Raw genomic sequence first — 24,503 nt, 5'->3', positions numbered from 1 at the left:
GCTGGCCTGGCTATAATTTTTTTTCTTCTTTTAATACATTCAGGTGTAGCACCATCCATTTAAGCTACTATAATGTTGATACATACACAACATGCGTTTATTTAAAGTAAAAAATAACATTTAAGGTAGTATATAATACTATACACGTACTGTGTTAAAATAACTTTAAAAGTTTAGAGTTCGTTTATAGTACTAGCTGTACTGGCCATTACTGCTAACTACCTTCTGCCATCCATTACTCGTAGTAAGCCAAGTCAGATTGAGGTGCAATGCGCAATAAATATAATAGCAATAAATGGCACGTTTGGCAGAAACTTATCCTCTTGAGTCTTACAGAAACTTATCCTCTTGAGTCTTCCTTTTCTCCTGTCTCAACAAGAAGACCTATCTCAACAAGAAGACATCTTGGAGTCCTAAAGACGACTGCTACATATCAATCAGCTAAAGTTCCCTAGGAATCATGCAAAGTAATGATGAGACCTATTTCAGAATTTGGAACTGTTCCTTCTTCTCCTTTTTTTGGGACATCCAACTTGGTGAAAGGGTACAGAAAAGAGCAACAAAACATACTACCACCCGTTTCTCTGAATAATTGTATTGCCGAGGAAAATCCAGGAAACTACAGGTCCTCAGTAACAACCAAAATCAGAATAATTCTAGTCGACAAGTAGTTAATGAGTGGAACTGTTTGAGTAACGAAACATTAGATGCTCTGTTAAGTGATGGACTTCAGAGAATGCTTGGCAATAAGTCAGAAGAGTAGACAAAATTTCAAGGAGGACAAGAGCCGCGCCCCAACGCACTGAATAGCGATGAAACTTTTCATTTTAGTTTTGAATGCACTTGTTATTGTGTGTATTTTGCTGGTGTATCCCCGAGTCTTGGTATAGTAACACTACGTTTTAGCTTGAGTAACCATAGATTCCTGATTGTCAGTAACAGAGCCACACAGGTCCCTTTAGACTTTAGTTTACCCTCAAGTGTAGTTCATGGTTATTAGGGCAATTATGTGATTAAAATATTTGTTATATTTACATTTTTGTACAAATTTAGACAGAGAACTTTCCCCAGGAGATAAGACTTCTCGTTGTAGTATTCGTAGTTCGGACCTCATTTAAACTTACAAGATTTCCAACCTCCGATGATTCTGTAGACATTAAATAATTTGTGATACTATCTGGTAACCCTGCACACAACCCTAATACATTTTGTTACTAGTGCACTTAGTCGATTTTTTCTTATCTACTTGCCCCCTAAAATGCTTTGAAGACCGTTATTACATATTTAATGAGACATATGAAGGTGAAATATTGTTCCTTAAATTCGCTTTTGTGCTGGACTAGACTCTGTGTAAATATTTCGCAGATTGATTCCATGCCAGCCAGGTGCAGACAAGTTTCTTTGGGGGGGGCATATACAAAAGGAATTCGGAGGGATGTAATCTTATGGCTGTGCACTTTTTAACAGGTACAATATTTCATGGGCTACAACCGTATAGTCTTCTTCGGGTATTATTTCCTACAATTTTTCAAAAACCACATATACAAAAGGAAACCTTAAAAACTTTTCTTAAGAATGCTTTGAAATATGAATGAGGGAAGTGCTATCAATGAATCTCTGCTTCTTCCAGATTGTCTAGATCACTAATCACATGTCAATGGTCTGCACGCTGTTTTTGGTGTTCTCTCTTTCGTTGATTTGCTTTTTGATTCCAATAAAATAATCTAGATAACTTCGAAGACCACACTGCCTTTCCATGACGAAAGTAAAACAGTTCAAAATAGGGATGAAACCTTTTAATTGGCAGTGAACAGATATAAAATTATTCAACTGGATATTTCGAACACATATACCGTGTTCATCATCAGCAGTAAAACAGCAGTAGTTTTACTGCTGAGGATGAACACTGTGTATGTGTTCGAAATATCCAGTTAAATAATTTATATCAGGTCACTGTCAATTAAAAGGTTTCATCCCTATTTTGAACTGTTTTACTTTCGTTATAAAATAGTGTAAGAAGTAAGAATAAAAAAAAGAAGCGTAAACACTTCTAAATAGTGGCATACTATTCGCAAGATATCCTGAAAAAACGAAAAAAGAAAATAGGGCTGGCCATCACTTCTCAAGATTCACTTTTCTTTAGAAAGATGGTAGCTGTCAAACGTTAAAACCTTTCACTTTCAATTACAACCAGTTTTAAGATGTTGTTTTATGTGTTTCTGTGACATATAAACTGGTCTAAAATTCTTAAATAATTTTCAGTCCTTGATTGCCAACTACGCACTGGGATCGGTTATTCAACTGAATATTCAAGCCGGGAAAGAAGCACTTCCATGTTCCGTCTGACCCAAGACTGTTGACCTCTCTAAACTTGCACTTGCGATTTTTTTCTATTTTGGCACGGATTCTTAATGCTTTTTTATATTTTTTACCATTTTGTCGTGCTTTAGCTCTTCCATTTCTTTTCTATACAGATAGATAGATAGATAGATTTATTCACACGAAAGCCCAATTGGGCCATGGTGACACACATAACAAGCAAAAAAATAGAGCAACAAAACATAGACTGAAAAGACACTAAAATTAATTATTTAAGAAAATCCTCGCGATACCTCATACCGACCCGGACGAGCTTTCCTATATTATTTATATTTAAGGAACACCTACTTCTCAAAACTTTCAAAATCCGATCTCTCCCCCCGACCTGCCTGCCAAATATTTCCAAGCATAACTCCCTCAACTCCCTACATTCCCCTAAGAAATGACGAAAAGACTCATCCATCTCCCCACGCATAGGGCAACTGTAAGGACCATCCCTCAATCTGTTTCTCCCTAAATATTTCCTACGTTCTCCAAGAGGCATGAAATTCCCCCTTACATACATTACCCATTTCAAATCTTCCGGAGCCAATCCTTTTTTTTAGGTAAACTTCTTCCCCCCAGTTCTCCTTGACCTCCACATGGCTGGCGAGGTGGCCTTCTCAGCTTACCAATCCTAAGCTTCCTGAGACTCTTGCCCAGCAGCAACTAACCTAGATTTAGTCCCTACCATCCCTCCTATCCCCTTTCTCTCATTCCAGCAATTACATAGCCCATCACGGTCTAATATATTCTTTGCCTGATTTGGCCACGAATCCTTCCTCCTATATTGAAGCATCATGAAAAATGCTTGTTTAACTAGCCTATTATCTTCTATCGCTGACAACCTTTCCCAATATTTAACCATGCTAATTAACCTACTGTGTCTCATACACTTTATTCTTATATCCCCTCTCAGTACTAACCCATTAAACTTATTACCAAGACCTGACATACGCTTAAAAACCCTCAGCTGCATTCTTTCTAAATTTAACCCCTTATGAAACCCCCAAAGCTCCGCTCCGTAATGCAAAGCTAATCTAACCCAAGTATTAAAAAGATACTTTAGCAGTCCTGCATTCCTAATTTCCTTAATACTACTTTTACGTAACATTCCAGACAGTCTTATTTCCCTTACTTTCTACCATCTCAAGATGTTTTTTTTTTCCATTTCCCATTTGACGATAGCCTACAATCTAAGTATTGAAATTCATCTACAAGGTTTAGTTTCCTACTTTCATACGTAAACTGACACTGCGAATCTATCTGTTCTCCACTTTTCCTAAAAACCATAACCACCGACTTCAATCCTCCTTTTTAAATAATGGCACATGGAATAGACATAGACATAGCCCAAGACAAGGGCCATTCTTCCATCTATACCTTAGCAGACCCACCTCTCTCCTTTCATTGTCTCCCAAGCTTCATTAACCTGGATGGGAGCAACCAAATCATCATCAAATTCTTTCATTGACCTATCTACTACATCAGGTACTGCAGATACCAAATCTACATTCAAACTAGTTCCTCCTTGGTCCCTAATCACTTCATTTTCTCTCTCCTCTTAATATTTAGGCCAAGAATCTACTGCTGGTATACCATCATAAACCTCTATTCCTTCTATAGATTTCTTAACTATATGCTAAAAGATCCTAATATCCCCTTCTCTATAATCTTTCTTCATTTCCTCTCCTGTCCTAATTTCATGTTCTTTTTTCTTAATCTTCAACATTTTTTTATGCTTATTTTAAATCAACCATATAACCATATGGATAATTTTAAATTATCCGTATAAAATCTAGTATTTTCCCTACTACCTATGCTATCACTCGCTTTCCGCAGTGGAGTCTCGCTTTCCTTTCACAACCGTCATCAAAATATCCATTCTTAATATCATTCTTAACTCTGTAATTTAACTTTGAACCTACCTCATATACAACATCAAAAACTAATGCTAACGACTTCTCTATTTTTCCATCTCCTAATAAAACCAAATATTACTCTAATTCCTGATGAAGTTCTTCACTCATCGTCATACTCTGAAAATCTTTCTCTTTCTCTACTGTTACTTTCAGTGCATTTCTAATCCCTAAATTCCCATTTTCCCTGCGTGTTTTCTCCCTATCACTACTAGCCGCTAGTTTCTTAGAACTAACCCATTCAGAATTAGCCCTAATGGGTAAGTGATCCAAATCTACCGCTGCCATCACCTCGAAATCCACACAAAGACGCCAAAGAGGAACATCCACCAAAATATAATCAATCACACTTTGAGAAGCCCCTGAAAACAAGCAAAATTTCCCACACTTCCATCCTTTCCAAATCTTCCATTCAAAATAACAAAATTTGCCTTACCACAAAAATCCAAAATTTTACGACCCCAATTATTCTTTCGTCTACTATGGTCTTTACTTGCCCTCGGAGGGAGATGGATTACTATATTATCCCAAACCTTCCTAGCAGCTTCATCAGTACAGGCATGAGGTGACACAAAAACTTCTGGAGTAACTCCAACATAACCATTAACGTCCCCCATACGACAAAGTGAATCGGAAGGAAACTGAATAGAAAATTTACGTTTTTCATCGTCTAATATACACCACGTATCCTCCTCGCTATGTGAGCTCGACTCTGTAGAGATATGAACTGCACGAAAAATAATAAACCGTCCATCGGCTTCGACTCTTAACCGTATCAAATTACAAGAAACACTCTTCAGCCGTTGGACTTTATGCTTATTTTTATTTGGACAAAGCCGTTGGACTTTATGCTTTATTTTTTGTTGGACAAAAAATTCTTAGATGCAAAAATTGTTACTCCACCATAAGTTCGTCCATTCCTAGATTTTTTACGATGGACACCGAAATACCGAAACCTTTCAAACTGAATTTAATTTTCCAACCATGTTTCAGATAATGCTACAATATCATACATGCACTGCGATACCAATAGACTATTAATTTTCATTTCCCTCCATCTTTGAATGTTCCAATGCGCTATATTTATTATTTCCAGTATAACACCATGGCCCTGGTCTCCATATTCTTGCGACGGATCACTTTGATCTCTGAAAGATAGCTCACGATTTGCGACCTGCCTTTCATTTATTGTGCCCCTACCTATAAGAAAAAGCGGCTGTGTTGTATTCCATGCACTATCATTCGAGCTAATAATTTCGGAATTTCCTCTCTTTGGAGCGTTCCTTTCAACTTGTGGCGCAGTAACAGAAAAGGTTGTTTTATGTACTTTGATTACATTTTACAATTGTACTGATCACTAAATGGGCTACCGAATGACGTCATAGACGTGACGCTTGAGTTTGGTGTGCACAAGCAACTCTCCTTCTATATTCCTCACCAGGTACTGTGCGCTCCTCTATCGCATCAATTACGAAATTATATACATAACTCTTGTTCTCTACAAACAATATCATACAACGCAACTTCGCCTCTTTTCCCGCTGATTTCGCTGCCTCAAGGGTAAATTTCATTTTCTTTCTTTGAAGCAATTCTCATGTTTTTTAGTCAGGCGTAATCCAAATTCTTGCGTGTCTAAAATTTTGACCTAATTTCAGAATAAAATTGCGGCAAAAAGCACTCGTAAATTTAACCAAAACGGGGTGGGGTTTTGAATACACTTAATACGGAAAACGTCATTTACGTCCCTAAGATGTATCGAGGCGTTCGGAATAAACTGGTTAAAAGTGGTAACTATATCTTTAAATAATGTCTGTGCTCGTCTTAACGGATCGAAGTTGTACATAATCACATTTGGTCTTTTCGAATCAGCCTCCATAGTAATCATTTTAGTCGTGGCTTCTCCAGTTCTGTTCTCAGATAATCCACTTCTCGCTGCGTATTTATGTTTTTTGTCTTAGCTTCAGTGATCGCTCCGTCCAAAATAGTTTATAACTGTGCCAGTCCCCCATTTATTCCCGCTATTTCTGATGAAATTTGGTCTATTTTTGCTAACTGACCATTCATTAGGGTGAGCATCGCCATTATTCGAGATTCCACATCATTTGAGATATGACCATCCCCTGGATTCTGGCCTTGTGTAAACATTCCTTGGAATTAAATGAAGAAAGTCAGAGGTCTGCTTATCACAGGTCTTGCCAATATGAATGCAAATTATGTGCCGCTATAATCTTTATTAATGCAAAACTGGCAAACTGCTCTTTGATTTTGTATGAAGTTATCTCATTTTCAGAATGCCAAAAGTTCAATTAATGCAGTGGACAAAAATTCCAGTCAATTCAATTTATCCAGTGACGTTACATATTCCATTTGGTTACAGAATACTGAATAAATATTTTTTAATTGTTTATAAGACGTAAAAATGTTATCACTATTTCGTAACTATTGAAAGAATTCAGTGTCTAATTAAATCAAAGAGTTCGTGGTAACGAACTGTACTAAGAAGCGACCCGGCTCAATAGTAAACGAAACTCTAAAAAACGGAATTCCAATACTAAAACATACATTAAAAGAATCGGATTTGTATGCTGATTTTAAATATATAAGTTTCATTAAATTTAGTCTTACTCATCAAAAGCTACGAGCCTGAGAAAATTTACCTTATTTTGGAAAATAGAGGGGACACCCCGTAAAAGTCGTAGAATCTTAACGAAGTCACACCATCACATTCAGCGTATCAGAGAACCCTGTTGTAAAAGTTTCAAGATTCAAGATTCAAGATTTTATTTAAACTTCTGTACAGCATACACAATATATATATAAAAAAAAGGGTCAAGCCGGAGACACAAGGTCGATTGACAAAGACCCGGTATAACAATATAGCACACCTATTTGACAGAAAAAAGAAACAAAAACAAATGCATAAAGTAAATATAAATAAATCCACGACTCACCACTAGACGGGAACCCACCCACAAAACAACTGACACTCGGCAAATATCAATCCGAAAAACAAAACAAAAACAGTGTGCAAGCGAGGGTGACCGATGACTGGCAACTTATCTGGAAAAAAAAATGAGCCCACCTTATCAATATCAAACAAACAACTATTCACTTTAAGATTTTTTTTATTACTGATTCTTGAATTTATTTATAAGGATAGAATGAAGTTGCTTTTTAATATGTGGGAGAGATTTACTGTGGTCAATATATGGTAGATAAAAATGCCATGAACCCATGATCGAGAAATATGGCGAGAACCGTGATCTCTCAGTGGTTAATTTCAGGTGCTGCATTCTCCATTTATTACGGGTTTCATAAACATGGTCAGGCTGCTCAGGGAAAAAATTTCTCGTACGAAAGTACGAAGGCAGTTCTGAGCGGTTATATTTTACCTTGAATAAAAAAGAATGAAGAGTGAATAATTCTGAAACAGGCAAAATATTAGTTAATAAATATGTAGTTTCAGTTTTAGATTTATTCGGATAGGAAGAAGGCGACGGTAAATATCTTTGCAAAATTCGAAGAGCCCGGTTTTGAAGAGTCTGTATCGGTTTTATATGATATTTGAAAGTTGCTAAATAAATTAGGGAACAATATGTAAGATGGGAATGCACCAAGGCAAAATAAATGAGTCGTAGAACTTCATAGGGGAAAAAATGCTGAAGCCTCCTCATTACACCAACTCCTTAGGCGATTTTAACGCGTGATCTTTTACAATGTTCTTTATAAGATAGATTTTCATCAATAGTTATACCAAGATACCGGAGTGAAGTTACCCTTTGAATTCGAATATCTGTAGCCTGATCAATTATAGTTGAAATTCCTTTTGCTTTGTGTCCAAGTCTACTATAAATGATGAATTTCGTTTTGGCGGCATTCAATGACAAAAGATTAGGTTTTAGCCATACAATCAGCTGGGAAAACACGATTTACAGCTTCTCTTTGACATCATCTTCCGACTTCCCTGCAAGTGTTGATCCGGTTTCATCGGCGAAAAGGACATTCAGGCTGTTGGTTTCTGTTGCTAATGGAAGGTCATTTATGTACATTAGGAAGAGCAGTGGTCCCAGAATTGAACCCTGAGGAACACCAATATTGGGCAATAAGCATGGATCCGAAACTGTTTTATTGATAGTTGTTACTTGGGATCGACCTGTTAGGTAAGATGCGATAAAATCGTGCACTGGTCCTCGTATCCCGCCATGGCTTAATTTAAACAACAATATTTCGTGACAAATCGTGTCAAATGCTTTCTCAAGATCCAAAAAAATACTTGCCGGAATCATTTTTTTATCAAGACATTCGTGAATAAATTGGACCATTGTCAGGATAGCGTCCTGCGTACTATGTCCCTTTCTAAACCCATACTGATTTTTTGAAAAACAATCATTCGAAGTAAGGAAATTATACACTCGATTATAAAAACATCGCTCCATTAATTTAGAAAAGCCTGAAAGAATAGATATCGGTCTGTAATTCGTGCAATTGCTCCGGTCAGAGCTTTTATACAGTGGTATCACCTTTGCTTTCTTAAATGAATCCGGAAAAGTTCCCGATCTAAATGACAGATTTATCAAATGACACATTACTTTATTAATACTCGGTAAAATCAATCGATTCATCAATCCCCGGGGAATTCCCATTTTTCAAAAGCTTACCAATATTGGCAAGCTCTTTCTCTGTTACCGGTGTTAAAAACATAGATTTTACAGAAGGCTTTACAAGGTATGTACGATAATCACATTGACCATAGGGCAGGTTATGTTGGAGCTTGTTGGCTACCGATTGTCCAATTGACGCGAAATGCAAATTCATGTAATTAGCTATTTCTAGCTCCCTTTCAATTATATGACCATGAGCGTCCTTTATTTCTGATGGTGTAGAAGTTTTTGGTGATCGATTTAAGCATTATTAGCTCCCAAGTTTTCTTTGGTGACTTACTTACTTCTCTAAAAGAATCAAAATAAAATTTTGTTTTAGCATTACGTATTATTTTTGAAAGTAGATTTTTGTATTTTTTGAAAGTTGTTTTATTTTCTTCGCTTGGGAATGATAACAATTTTTTATAAAGACAGTTTTTTTGTTTTATTGAGGTCAAAAGGGAGGGCGATATCCAAGTTTGAATGGGTTGATTATGTTTTCCTTTTCGTGTTTTTACTCTGGGGCATGACTCGTCAAAAGCAGCGTTAAATTTTTCGAAGAAATGAGTCATTGCAGAGTTTACGTCTTCAGCATCAAATACACGAGACCAATCGATAATATTCAATTTATCCTTTAAACAGTCTAGATTTTTTTTATTGATAATCCGGTGTGATATTTCTGGTGCTTTTTTTTGTTTGAAGCTGATATTTCACATCGGAAATTAACAAAAAATGATCAGAAAAATCCGTTAAAACAACTTGTGAAGACGTGGCTAGTGTTGTTAAAAATATGTTGTCGATGAAAGTTGCACTAGTGAGTGAAACCCGCGTTGGTATTGTACATGAGGGAATCAGTGATTTTGATGTCATTAGAGAAATAAATTTGGTTGTTTGAGTATTTTCATCATAATTCAATAAATTTATATTAAAATCCCCCATGACCACAACATCTTCATCGTCTAAAGAGGCTAATAAGGATTCCAAAGATTGCAGAAAAAGCGGGATTGGTGCCAACGGAGGCTTATAAACGACACAAATTTGTAATTTCTTGGTTCCGGCCCGACATTCAACAGCCAAAATTTCACACAATTTTTCAACTTCATATTTTTCGAGCTCTGGCAGACGTTTAAAATGCACTCCTTCTTTCAAAAATAACCCGAGGCCACCTTTTCCATGGTTTTGTCTACTTTTTTCAATGAAATTATATACCGGAATTTTAACATTATGTTTTGTCGCATCACTGATGAATGTTTCACAAACTCCCAAAATATCAATTTGATTTCTTGGCAATAATCTGGTTAGTTCATCAATAGAACTAATTAGTCCCTGTGTGTTTATAAATCCAATTCTCTTCGAATTATCTTCAAGTCTATTTATTTCATCAGGAGAAATGACGGTTTTATTTCTGAAAAAGTGTTATTTTCTCTTTGACCAAAAACATTAAAAGTTTCAGAAAGCAACGAAAGGTTTAGAGGTTTCCTCTTCAAAGCTGCCAGCCTATCGCGTCCCTCCACAACCGCAAACTTAGAATTCATATAAAAAGAGTCGGAAAGATCCTACCTCGTGTCAGCAAGTCCGCGCGACAAGGACCCCGTGCCATTGATGAATCATGGAAAACCTGCCATCCTTCGAGCAAACTTATATTGAGTAGGTATAAATGAACGGAAATAACTGGGGCAAAAATAATGAAGAGAATTATGAACCAAGCTAGCCTAAGTAACACACGAAAGTAAATAATCAACATCACACAAACACAAAAATGCAAAATATATCAATCAAGAGCAGAGTAGACCTTTTTTTCTCACACTAGTCGCCTTTAGTGATCTTACACTGCGACTCTGAATCCGATTTGTATTCAAGCCACAATTTGGCACCTTTTTGCTTCAGGCGTGTAAATTGTACGGATCCATTATCTCGTAATTCCTTACCCTTAGCCAGTAATTCATTTCTCACAGTATTTAATTTGGTCGGCAAGTCCGTGCAGATCCGGAACCCTGTTCCTTTCAATTTCGATATTGACCTGAAAATACATTGAATATCTTTTAAAGCTCCTATCTACAAAAATATGAAAGTTCGTATTTTTGGCCAGAAGACCGATCACGGGTGCGTGTTTTTTTTTTGGCTCATTCTAAAGGAAATGAAAAGTTCTAGTGTCCTTTTTAAGTGACCAAAAAATTGGAGGGCACCTAGGCCCCCTCCCATTCTCATTTCTTCCCAAATTCAGAGGATGGAAATTTTGAGATAGCTATTTTGTTCAACATAGTCGAAAAACATAGTAACTGTCTTTGGGAATTACTTACTCCCCCACAGTCTTCGGGGGTGGGGCTGCAAGTTACAAACTTTGAACAGTGTTTACATACAGTAATGGTTATTGGGAAGTGTACAGATGTGTTCAGGGAGATTTTTTTGGTTTGGGGGGGGTTTAGGGGAGGGGCTATGTGGGAGGATCTTTCCTCGGACGAATATGTCATAGGGGAAGAGAAATTCAATGAAGGGGGTGCAGGATTTTCTTGCATAATTATAAGAAAAATAATGAAAAATAAATATGAAAAAGCTTTTCAACTGAAAGTAAGGAACAGCATTAAAACTTAAAACGAACAGAGATTATTACCCATATAAGGGGTTCTTCTCCTCCTAAATACCTCGCTCTTTACGCTAAAGTATTTTTTGTAATTTCAACTATTTATTCTACAGCCTTTCTGATTCAGGGGTCATTTTAAAGAATTGGGACAAAATTTAAGCTTTAGTGTAATTAGTGAGGTATTAACGAGGGGACAAACCCCCTCATATACATAATAAAAATATACGAATATAGAAGCTCGTTACGTAAGTTAATTCTTAACGTGTAGTTTTGAATATTAAAAACGTTCGTTAAAACTAAGAGTTCTAGTTGCCTATTTAAGTAACGGAAAAATTGGAGGGCAACTAGGCCTCCTCTCCCACCCCTTTTTTCTCAAAATTGTCTGATCAAAACTAAGAGAAGGCCATTTAGCCAAAACAAATTAATTAATATGCAAATTTTATTTTAATAATTTATGTCCGGAGAGCCACAATCAAACATGCATTAATTCAAAAACGTTCAGAAATTAAATAAAAAAACTAGTTTTTTAACTGAAAGTGAGGAGCGACATTAAAACTTAAGACCAACAGAAATTACTTTGTATATGAAAGAGGCCGTTCCCTTTTCAACGCCCCGCTCTTTGTGGTAAAGTTTTTTACTGTTTAATGAAGTAAAATTGAGAGAAAGAGGCAAACTTTAGCGTAAAGAGCGGGGTGTCGAGAAGGGAACTGCCCCTCTCATACTCGGAGTAATTTCTGTGCATTTTAAGTTTTAATGTCGCAGTTGATGTGCAATCCGACCTGTTGAGTTTTATTTGCAGGTTGGCTTAAAGATTCCTGAATCTTCTGCCAGTTGATTTTATGAGCGCGACGACGCAGTTGATGTCCTGAAGAAGCTTCCCTGCGATTCGGATTTTATATTTATTTATTTTTCTTTCCTTATTCTACATCAATAAGTCAAACGGTGTCTTGAAGTTCTAGAAGAGTTATATACAAGTGTTTTCTCCACCAATTGGATTTTTCAAGCACCACGCGTACAGTAAAGATAAGGTTGGCATAGGATATATTTGGCTGAAATCCAAGCTGTTGCTCTCGCAAGTCAGGATGTAGGGCAGTTTTGAGTCTTCTTAATATTTTAGTCGAAAATAGCTTCGATGGGATCAACAGAAGATTGATGCCTCTGTTGTTCCCGTATTCTTTCGCATCTCCTTTCTTGAACGGTTTGACTAAAATTCATGTTTTCCATTATATGCGAAAGGTTTGTTCCGCAACAGAAGCGAGAAGAAGGATGGTCAGAAAGGCAAGGTTTGTCGCAGGCTGGACTCGATCATTTCTGCTGAACTGCGGTCTGTACATGGTTTTTTCCGTCTTCCAATTCGTTAGCTGCTGAGCGGGTCTTGGTTTTTGTCGGCTTGTCATCACTAACCCATGAATGAAAGAGATGTTTTTTTCTGGTATAATGTGGAACTTCAAGTGCGGGGTATTTTCATAGACCTTTGAAAAAACTAGCCCATCGTTCCTTGTGTTCTTCCATGGCTGGCGGGAATATCCCTGCTTTTTCTTTACTGGGCTTTTTTGTACACTTGACTTTTCTCTGTTTTGCAGTGTGGGGGTAAAAAGTTTGTGTTTCTACTTGGCTTGATGCTTCTTCCGATGGTCTGGTCTCTTCGTTCCTTTATTGCCGTCTTTTCGACAAGTCAATTTGTCAGTTTCTTCGTACTCTAAGAGCTTAATCTAAATAGATTGGGTATTTTCATTCAGAATTTGACTTAAGGTTCTAGTAACTTTCTATGAGATCCCAGGTATTTGTGGAGATTCACAGTTGCTTACTAGTTCTCCAATCCTGAATTTCTTCAGTCGTATCCTTTTGGTTTTTAAGAATTCTCTATCAAGCTTCTTTGATGTCTTCTTCTAGGTTGCCGAGGGCTTCGAATTTACAGGACAGTTCTGTATAAAACGATGATCTAACACCCTTTTGACTTAACTTGTCTGCTTCAAAGCTTCAGAGTATGTAAGTTTTCTGTTTCTGATCTGCACTTCCAATTCCTGTGTGGCGGCTATTAATGGATGATCTGAAGCATGGTCGGCACTTCTGAAACATTGAACGTCTTTTAAGCTTGTTCGCGTTCTCCAGCGAATCAGGAAATAGTCGATTTTATGTTTTTGGTGGTTCCAGCTGAGAATATCGAAGTATATTTATGGATTGCAGCTCTAGTCAGAAAATCTCTCTTGACGGCTAAGCTGACAAGTCGAGCTTTGTTACCGTTTATGCTGCCATTTTATCCAGTCACTTGAGTACCATGCGATTTATCTTGGTGAAATTTTGTACAGGGGACATCGGGGAGGGGGGCCGAGTTGGTTATTGATCGAAGGATGTCATAGAAACTATCTTTGATGGTGTTATCCGTGTCATTTATGGGGTATATAGCAGTTGATCGACGACGGTTTGGCGTGGTTAGAAGCAAATCGTGTACACATTGTTCTTTCATTGACCGGTTTCCTTGAGTACGGGGCGTTTGTAGCGTTTTAGCCTAATATTGCCACATTTTCGGCGAAGTGACTTCCAGTTCTTTCGCTAAATAAAACTACATGTTGTGTGGTGACTGCTGGTTTTCTTCTCATAAAAGCTATTTAATTTTGCTTCCAAAATGGCGACTATTCCAAGTCCATACTTCCTTTATTCGCAGAAGAATTCATTGTCCTTCAGAAAACTTATTATCTCCCAAAAACTCATTTTGCCTTTGAAACCTAAAAAGTGGGCTCATAGGTAAGCCTAAACAGATAACTGTTATTCTGTCACTGTCCCTCCTAGGTAGCTGGTCTACACACATGTAGTCCACAAGTTTTACCACTAAAGCCTGTTCATCAAAACAGGATGCTAAGCTCATAACCATGTCGTTGCTGGGGGATTTTCTAAGATTAGAATAATGACGGCATTTCACTTAGGTTAGACAATAGAACTGTAAGAATTGAAAAAGAAAAGAAGATTAAAATTGTTGCCCTTCGGGCTACCTAAAAACAAATCTAACTAGAACTTTTATTAAAAGTATCTCTTTCATAATGGCCTGTTTATTGAAGTTGCTTCAGCTTTTACGTTCAATACTTGTCCTTATTATTTTAATTGTTTGTTTTTACTTCCTTTTTCCTTCTACATCTTTTTCTTCCTTTTACTTATACTTTTTTTCCTTTTTAGGTGGTCATACAGCTCCAAGAGCGATGCGATCGAATGAACGAAGATGAACTATCACGCTTCAGCATTGCTCTTCTCAATTGTCAAGCTGGATATGAAGGAAGAAAGACTTATCTATGCACGGCTGACATGGTAAGAACTAGCAACCTAAGTCTCTGTTCTATATCATTGCTCTAAAACTCCATTCGTCCTCTTTGTTAATGTTGTAAACTGTGGATGGGGTGTTAGTGTGACTATAAATATGTTCTAAGCCCAACTGGCTATACCTGACGTTTGATGAAAAGTGTAAAAATAACTAATAAAACAATATGAAAAGTGTAAAAATAACTAATAAAACAATAGAAAAGCAAAAAGGTGATTTTCAAAGAGTTTAAAAAACTAAGTGAAAGGATAAAAACAGATATTTCGTCAAGGTCCTCAGCCAAGCCATCCTCAGTGTTCTAAAAACACAAATTATATAAAACAAAAATCATAAAGCTGTATTTTTTGTGTGTGTGTGTGTTTGAGCACTGAAGACTTGCTGCCGAAGTGCCTGTTTTGGTCTTCTTGCTTTTTTTTTTTTTTTTTTTCAACTGGTAGAAAATCACCTTGGCTCTTGATTTTTTAAAATTATTCTATATTTTTTGTTTTCATCGAATGGTAACTACAAAGAAACTTCAAAGAGGTCTATGGCTCCCTGTCAGAGGGGGGGACTGAGCATTATTCCCGTTTATTTTTATATATTTGTTTGGTTCTAAGTGTAATAGAGAGGAGAAAAACTATGTTTGATGAAGGATTATTCTCATGCAAGTCTCCCTAATTTCATGCGGGAAGGTTTTGTAGGTCATTTGGTCTTTACATACCTAATTTTTTATTGTAGTCTAACGGTTAAGTTCAAGTTACACCAAGTTGAGCTCTGTAAGTTTTACTTAATTTTAAGTTTAGTTTCTGTTAAAACTTACTTGACTTTGACTTATGTCTCGTGCCGGGCGTGGCTCAGCGTAGAAAGTGATGTCAGCCTCCTTAATTGGTGCGATCAGCAGCTAACACTTGTGCATCGTGGGACATTGATGTTTGCCAACTTCAAGTATTTTGAAGGACTATCTGACCGTCAATGTTTCGGTCTGCTGAGGGGTCGTGTCCAGCCGGCTTCTGCTGGGTTAAAGTCCAGCAAAATTTTCGCAGGTAGGTGTGATGGCATTCTAAGGAGATGATCGTACCATCCGAGAGTGCGCTCCGCAATTTGGATGGAAAATACTGTCTTCTACGTTGTTTGTAGTAACTCCTCGTTGTTGACGAAGTCGAACCATCTTAGGCCTTCTATCCTCCTAAGGCTTTTTGTCTGGAACACGTCCAGAGAGCTGTGATTGTGGCCGGCAAGGTTTCTGTTCCATAAAGAATTACAGACCCGACTTGGGCGTAGAAGATTCGCAGCCTCTTGCTTCGAATAATACTTGGTTTCCTCCATAGGTGACGATTTGACCTCCCCATGGCAGCAGATGCAATGGCTATTCTTGTTTGTTGTTTTGGGAAAAGTGAGCCGTCAACAGCAATGACAGAGCCCAAGTACGTGAACTGCTGAACTACGTCGACAGTAGTTGTTGGGTGCAGGGCCAAAGGAGGGTGGGTGATACTTGAGGATGGATCAACGATCATAATCTTTGTTTTGTCCCAGTTGACCCGTAGTCTTACTTTCTCAGTTTCTTCTTGTAGGATGTTAAGTACTTCGACCAGTTGGTCCGTGGATTCCGCCATGAGCACTAGGTCTTCGGCAAAGTCAGCGTCCGAGGGGTTGCGATCACCAAATTTAAGTGGCAATGACGACCTTGAGGTCGTTCTTCGCCATGACGAGGTCTATGTGCGCAACGGCACACAACCTTCCCGAACCCTGTACAAATTCGGAAGAACGGGCTTTGTCGGCTGTTGACTTGGACGGAGTTTCGTGATGGAGTGTTTCGAAGAGTCTGCAGTTTTTATCTGGCTGGCTGATGGACTTCAAGATGCCCCACAGGACATCCTGGTCGATTGAATCGAAGGCATCTCGGAATTCGACAAAGGCGATGAATGCTCTCTGTCGAAACTCACTAGTTTTCTCGACTACTTGACGTACTGTGAGTATTTACTCTATAGTCTATCGCTTTGACATAAAACCGGCTTGTTCTGGTCGTTGGATTCAGCGGATAATGTTTCGGCAACGATCCAGAAGCGCCATCGAGAAGAGTTCGTCGGGTACTGAGAGAAGGGTTATTCGCCAGTAATTGACAAAGTCACTTTGCCTGCCTTTGCTCTTCAATAAGGGTATGAGGATTCCACTTCGCCAGTCTTCCGAAATTACCACTGTTTCTCACACAATGGAAAAGAGAGTTTGCAGAAAAATGAACATGGCTGGCCCCACATATTTTTGCAACTCTGAACTTATGCCTTATACACCAGATGCCTCATTGTTTTTCAGCCTATTCATCGCGCTTCTTATTTCTGAGTTGTTAAATAGATCAGTGGGAAGATCCCCGACTTTGATGGCTGGGAGAAGGACAGAGAATTTCGTCGGCTACCATAGGGGGAGTAGTTCTGTTCAGGTGCGAGGAGAAATGTTCCTTCCAGAGATCGAGGCATGAGCTTTCATCCGAAAGAAGAGTCCCGTCTCCTGAAACGACTGGCCCCACTTTAGGAGCCTTACTTTCTGTGAAATCTCGAAGATGCTTGAACAGACTGCCTATACATTTCTTCCGTGTCGCTTTCTCGATTTCGTCAGCTTTGTTTTGGACGAACTTCTCTCGGTCTCGGCGGATGAGCTTGTTGTGGATACCATTTAGCTCCCTGCAGGACGCCGTCACCATGTAGTCGAGCCTCCCGCCTCACTTCTATGACATACGAAGTTTCTTCTGAAATCCAAGCTTTCTTGGGGCACCTCTTCTTGTCTAGGACTAGTTGCGCGGCTTCATGCCTTTGAGTCTTGAAGTACTTCCATGCATCTTTGCTGTTCGTGAGAGTGTGAAGTAGCTCGAATTGGTTCGATATTTCGACGGCGTACTTTTGATTGACGTCCAACTCCTTAATAACTGTTGGCCTCCTTTCTCACTGCTGGGCTCTCAGGCGAAGCTGAACTTCAGCGCAGAGAATTGTGTGGTCAGCATTTCTAAAATAGGCTGATCTGTACGTTCTGCGATTTCTCAGCGACGACCTCCAGCGCTTCGAGATGATAACATAGTCGATCGGTTTCTTTCGTGCAGCCGTCATTGCTGTACCATGTACATTGGTGGATGGTTTTGCACTGAGAGTACTTGTTTGCAACAACAAGGTCGTGAGATTTGCAGAGCTCAAGTAGGTGCAGACCATTGTCATTAAGAGGATCGGGTGTTTCCCGCCATTATGGTGCCTCTCCATAAGCATGTGTTATCTCTTACTGTTGTGTTAAAGTCCCCTAGCAGGACGCTGATGTTGTGGGGGGATACGCTTGTGAGTGTTCTGGAGAGCTCAGCATAAAATGTTGTTTCGGTGTCATCATCAGAATCGTTCGTTGAAGTATAACACGCTAGAACCTTCATTTTGCCATGTTTTTCTGGAAACGTGCTTTCTTAAGTCTTCGAAATCGCTTCGTAGAAAAACGGGCTCTTTCTTGCTAGGCTGTTGAGCACAAGGCCGAGGCTGTTTCTTCTTGTGCTACCACCAGACCAGAACAATGAATTGTTATCGCCTATTTGTTCTTCACTACTCTGGATCAGGTGGGTCTCAGTCAGCCATGTAATAGTTATCCTGTTCTTACGTAGTTCTCTGGACAAAAGGTCTTTTGCTGCTGCTACGTTAAGAGTTAAAGGGTCTATTATGACGGAAATAAATTATTGGTTTTTCTGGTCTTGTTTCTCATCACCCTAAAATCCTTAAAATATATAGGTTTTTATAATGATGGGACGCTATTGTCTCATGCTAGGTTGCTACCGCTAGCTACCGCCGCAACTCAGATGAAGTTACAAACAGGAAATAACAATGGTTTTTTTCTCAGTTGGAATAGTATGATACGATCCTCAGTTTGGCACTTTACCCCAGACAGATGCTTTTATTATCGTAACTTTTAGTTATTATTTGCCGTGTGTGTTCTTAACTAAGTTTCAGCTAAATCCGATGAAACTTACATAGTCCCCTTTTTTAGTGAAATATATCGATCGTTTATGTAAACTACTTGACTAACACCATTTATGATGAAGTATATCGATCCTTTATATAAATGATGTTATAATAAAACAAGAGCTAAGAGCTCATATGGCACTTGTGACGAGGCCGGACGAGCCAAGAGCTCATATGGTATGAGCTCTAGCAAAATTCTAAGACTCAATAGATTGATTTAAAAGGAAAATCGGAGGCTTGATGCCAAACGGGATTTAAAATAAGAGCTCTGAGTCACGAAATCCTTCTAAATACCAAAATTCAATAATATCTGATCACCCAGTCGTAAGTAATAAACACCTTATTTTTTTCTACTTTTTCCTCTCCCTTCAGCCCCACAAATGGTCTAATCGGGGGAAACGACTTTATCAAGTAAATTTGTGCGGCCCGCGGACACGCCTACCAATTTCCATCGTCCTAGCACGCCCAGAAGCACCAAATTCATTAAAGCACTGAACCTCCCAACTCCCCCAAAGAAAGTCGACCCAGTACGGTTACGTCAATCACTTATCCACCACATTTGCTTATTCTACCCACCAAGTTTCATCCCGATTTCTCTACTCTAAGCGTTTTCTAAGATTTCCCTTTTCCCCCTCCAAATACCCCCAGTGTCAACAGATCTGGTCGGGATTTGAAATAAGAGCTCTGAGACATGAGTTCTTTCTAAATATCAAATTTCATTAAGATCTAGTCATCCGTTCTTAAGTTAAAATTCCTCGATTTTATTAATTTTTCCGAATCAACACCACCAGCTAATCCAAAGTGAACAGATCCGTTCCAATTGTGTCAATCACGTATCTATAACTTATGCTTATTCTTCCAATCAAGTTTTATCCCGACCTCTCCACTCTAAGCGTTTTCCAAGAGATATGTTTCCCCCCTCCAAACCCCTATGTCCTCGGATCCGGTTTGAATTGAAAATGGAGCATCTGAGACATAAGATCCTTCTATTTAACAAGTTTCATTAAAATCCAATCACCCATTCGTAAGATAAACATACCTCAATTTTCACGTTTTCCAAGAATTCCGGTCTCCCCCTGCAACTCCCCCCAATGTCACCAGATCTGATCAGGATTTAAAACAAGACCTCTGAAGCACAAGATCCTTCTAAATATCAAATTTCATTAAGATCTGATCACCCGTTCGTAAGTTACAAGTACTTCATTTTTTCTAATTTTCCGAATTACTCCCCCCAACTCCACCAAAGAGGGTGGCTCCAGTCTGGTTATGTCAGTCACGTATCTAGGACTTCTGCTTATTTTTCTCATCAAGTTTCATCCCGATCCCTCCACTCTTAGCGTGTTGCATGATTTTAGGTCCCCCCTCCCAACTCCCCCATATGTCACCGGATCCAGAGCGGATCCGTTCCGGTTATGTCAGTCACGTATTTGGGACTTGTGTTTAATCTTCCCACCAAGTTTCATCCTGATCTCTCCGGTTTAAGTGTTTTCCAAGACTTCCGGCTCTCCCCCCCCCCCAACTGCCCCCTTAATGACTCTGGATACAGTCGGGATTTAAAGTAAGAGATCTGAGTCATGAGGTCCTTCTAAATGTGAAATTCCATTAAGATCCAATCACTCCTTCGTAGGTTAAAAATACCTCATTTTTTCTAACTTGTCAGAATGAACCCTCCCCCCAACTCCGCCAAACAGAGAAGATCCTCTTTGGTTACGTCAATCACGGATCTAGGATTTCTGCTTATTTTTCCCACCAAGTTTCATCCCGATCCCTCCACTATAAGCGTTTCCCAAGATTTTAGGTTCCCCCCTCCAACTCCCCCAATATGACCAGATCTGATCGGGATTTAAAATGAGAGCTCTGACACACGACATCCTTCTTAACATCAAATTTCATTAATATCCCATCACCCCTTTGTAAGTTAAAAATACTTCATTTTTTTATTTTTTCCAAATTAACCGGCCCCCGACTTCCCAGAGATGATCAAATCGGGAAAAACCGGTCCCTGATACGCCTGCCAAATTTCATCGTCCTAGCATCGTCCTAGCGTCCTAGCTGGAAGTGCCTAAAGTAACAAAACCGGGACCGACAGACAGACCGACAGAATTTGCGATCGCTATATGTTACTTGGTTAATACCAAGTGCCATAAAAAGCTACTACAGTGCTATAGAAAAATGGAGTTATTCGTAAAAAATTGATCATTTTAAAAAAGAAAATATTACTAAAGATTGTCAACCCCATTAATATCCGTCACTGGAACATCGTAGAGAGCCGTTTAGAATGAGCCATTAAACAGCTCTCTGCAATAGTCCAGTGCCTAGCTATACGTGGAAAAGAAGAAAAAAGAAAAAAAGATGTCGTATATGCAGAATATCGTGGTTGCAGCCACTTTTCCTGATTTTCAAGCCATTTTATTTTCCTTGTTGTTCAAGCCAAGGGACGGTAAATTTATTATATAGGGGTTTGAGACAAGGCCGTTCTAATTGAGTACTTCGTTTTTTGATTTGATTCTATTTTTAGGAGTTATGGGCTATTCCATTTTGTACTATAGGGAGTGATCGTCTCTTACTAGGTTGCTAGCTACCGCTGCGATCCAGATGCACTGATTATGCGTAGTAAAAAGAAAAAGAAAAAGATTCTCCAGAGTCATTGCTGAGAAATGGGGTTTTGAATCGACGGTTCAGTTTCCGGAATACGACGTTTCTTCCGTTGGTAATTACGAAGGGCAGCGCCAATAATTATCTTTGCCCAATTGCTTCTCTGGGTGCCAAAATGCTGATTTTGAAATTTTCTTGAGGGCTTACATTGTGGGATGTCAAGTGAATTTAATCTTTTCACAGAAGAATATATAGAATTGTTCCACCAAATGTCCAGTCTTGTGAGCCGTGATTCTTTTTTTGAGGTAGGAAGATCAAGGGGATCGACTAAAACAGATTGATTTTGGAGTGTTAGATAGGATTATATGGGGTTGTTCTGCCAAACACTTTGTCTTTGTGAGCACTGATTCTCTTTTTGAGTGGAAAGATCGAGGAGATCGATTTTGTCTTTGCGAGCCGTAATTCTCTTTTTGACTGTAAAGACCGAGTGGTCATTTCTCTGACTCGTAAATTGATTTTAAAAAGTGCAAGTAAAAAAAAACCCTTGAAATGGAAGTGACTGAAAATCTACTAAATGTACATTTTCTAAATTTCATGAAGTTATGATTTTGTTATTATTATGATTTGTGATGACACTGTAGTCATAAGAAAAAAAGGAAGCAAATGAAAAAAAATACAATGGTCGTTATTGGCATGTTTCTTATCTCCTTATAAAAAGTGTATCTACAATAGAAAGGTTAACAAGAAAAATGAAATTTAGAAAAATGTAATTTGGTCATTTTAATATTATCCAGAAAAAAGTAATCCTATTTAAAAGTGTGAATTAGTTTAAACGAATATATGAATTAGTATGAATTTGTGACTATTGTGAATTATGTGAATTAGTTTATGTATGTTGTATTCAGCTTTCTTTTGTCCATATGGTTCTCGTCATTTTGATGGAGTACATTTTGTACCTTCTGGTAGAAACTTAATTTGATCGACTTGTATGCTCTTCCAGAATGACAAAACTTAGGATTTGTGTTTTCTTAGTCCTTTATTTGATAATCTGTATTACATCGCAAAGAGCATGAACTATCCTCATATTTTGTTATTTTCATAGTGCCCATAGTGTTATAGCAATATAAATAAACTTGCAATAGTTTATAGTATTTTGACTAGTGGAGAACATATATCGAGCGAACGGTCATTTCGGTTTCAAAAGACTAAAACCAAAAGTGCTCAAGATTTGTGGCAGTTCCCTGGTCCTGGCGACAAATCATTTTCTTATGATAATAAATAGAAATATTTATAGATCCAAAAGGACCATTTTCTCATCCGAAAGTGTTGTCATCTGATAGAACCTAGCACGTACGCGGGGGGGGGGGCTTCCGGGCTTGCCCCTCAGCTTCTAACGATTTTTTTATTTTTCCAAAATTTTCTGATACTTCTCACAGAATAAGGAGTTTGAAGGATTTGGCCCCTCACCCCCGAAACAGATTCCTGCGTACATGCCTGGGTAGAAGCTATCAGTTTGTGATTTTGAGAAGGAAAATATTCAATTTTCACAATTTACTATTACTTTTTTGTAAATTCTAATATACTATTGAATGACAATTTATGATTAGATAAATCCGTTGTGAAGACTATTAACATCTGGAATGATGGCTCTTCTCAGTTGTTGAGATATCTTGATGTCTTGGATATACCATATTACAAGTGTTTAGCTGATCGATGTGGAAAGGTTGATCTTTGATAATAATAAGGACAGTGTTCGGACTCGCCTATAAATTCCAATAAATTCCTATATTTTAATGCACTCCTATAAAATGCCTATATTTTGGCTAAAATCCTATTATTCCTATATTATCGGCTGAAGAGCACTAAGAACATTGCTCAGGATTTGCAATTTTCTGTCTTTTTGGTGAAGATTGATAATTAATTACAACTGTTTAGCTTTTTGAACTTAACTAATGCTTTGTGTTGGGCTTAGTAAGCTGCTTCTGCCTGGGCTATGCTGTTGTGTTGACTTAGTAGCCAATGTTTTGTTTTTTGTCATGTTGGGCCTGTCCGAAATGAGCGAATATCAGTATATAGGCTAGCAGTCTGCTTAAAGAGACTGGAGTTCTTGCGACTTATGTGTTTCCTGGCTGAACGCTGGCTGGCTGATGTGAATACGGCCCAGTTATTCAAATGGGCTATTCTAAGATAGTTGCTAATTGATTGAAGTATAAAAGACGTGCACTGGGTAGGCTATATGCTAAATTCTGTGATTAATATGTCCTTTATGTATTTGGTCTTTATCCCCTTCTAAAGAAAAATGATGTTAATCAGATTCGGACTTTTTATTTCAGATATTGTAAATTTTTACTTTATCTCCCCCTTTGGTATAGCAATGGTAAGATAATTCGTAAGTTTGCTGTCCCTGATATAAGTGCAAAGTTGGCCCTCCTGCATGGAAGATTGTCGGAATAAGCTTTTTATCGTTTATCGCCTCATCATCCTTTGGTCCGTCTGTTCGGTTAATCTCATTGTAGCATAGTGTTTTTATGGCACTTGGTATTAACCAAGTGACATATAGCAATCGCAAATTCTGTCGGTGTGTTTGTCTGTCGGTCCTGGTTTTGCTACTTTAGGCACTTCCAGGTAAGATAGGACGATGAAACTTGGCAGGCGTATCAGGAACTGGACCAGATTAAATTAGAAAAAGTCATTTTCCCGATTTGACCATCTAGGGGGGGAGTGGGGGCCCGTTAATTCAGAAAAAATGGAAAAATGAAGTATTTTTAACTTACGAATGGTTGATCAGATCTTAATGCAATTTGATGTTTGGAAGGATATCGTGTCTGAGAGCTGTCATTTTAAATTCCGACCGGATCTGGTGACATTGGGGGGAGTTTGGAGGGGGAAACCTAAAATATTGGAAAACACTTGGAGTGGAGGGATTGGCCTGAAACTTGGTGGGAAAAATAAGCACAAGTCCTAGATACATTATTGACATAACCAGAACGGATCCGCTCTCTTTTGGGTAATTGGGAGGGGGGGGTTGATTCTGAAAAATTAGAAAAAATGAGGTATTTTTAACTTACGAACGGGTGATCGGATATCAATGAAATTTAATATCTAGAAGGATATCGTGTCTCAAAGCTCTTATTTTAAATC

At 38.3% G+C, this 24,503-nt stretch overlaps 2 protein-coding genes across 4 annotated transcripts in view; one reads left to right on the top strand and one right to left on the bottom strand.

Annotated features, from left to right (window-relative positions):
• LOC136026257 (protein brambleberry-like) overlaps positions 1-24,503 on the top strand; it is a 179,569-nt gene that overhangs the window by 6,383 nt on the left and 148,683 nt on the right. For all 3 annotated transcript variants that reach the window (XM_065702635.1, XM_065702636.1, XM_065702637.1), the window contains exon 3: positions 14,670-14,798. In XM_065702635.1, coding sequence (XP_065558707.1) covers positions 14,670-14,798 — 129 coding nt within the window. The remainder of the gene's footprint in view (positions 1-14,669; positions 14,799-24,503) is intronic.
• Positions 1-24,503, bottom strand: part of LOC136026262 (trafficking protein particle complex subunit 4-like) — a 152,451-nt gene that overhangs the window by 18,564 nt on the left and 109,384 nt on the right. The window lies entirely within an intron of this gene.

The sequence above is a fragment of the Artemia franciscana genome, chromosome 4 (assembly GCF_032884065.1).
Source record: "Artemia franciscana chromosome 4, ASM3288406v1, whole genome shotgun sequence".
Classification (NCBI taxonomy): domain Eukaryota; kingdom Metazoa; phylum Arthropoda; class Branchiopoda; order Anostraca; family Artemiidae; genus Artemia; species Artemia franciscana.
Note: the sequence above shows the minus strand (reverse complement) of the source record. Positions and strands in the feature narration are given on the sequence as shown.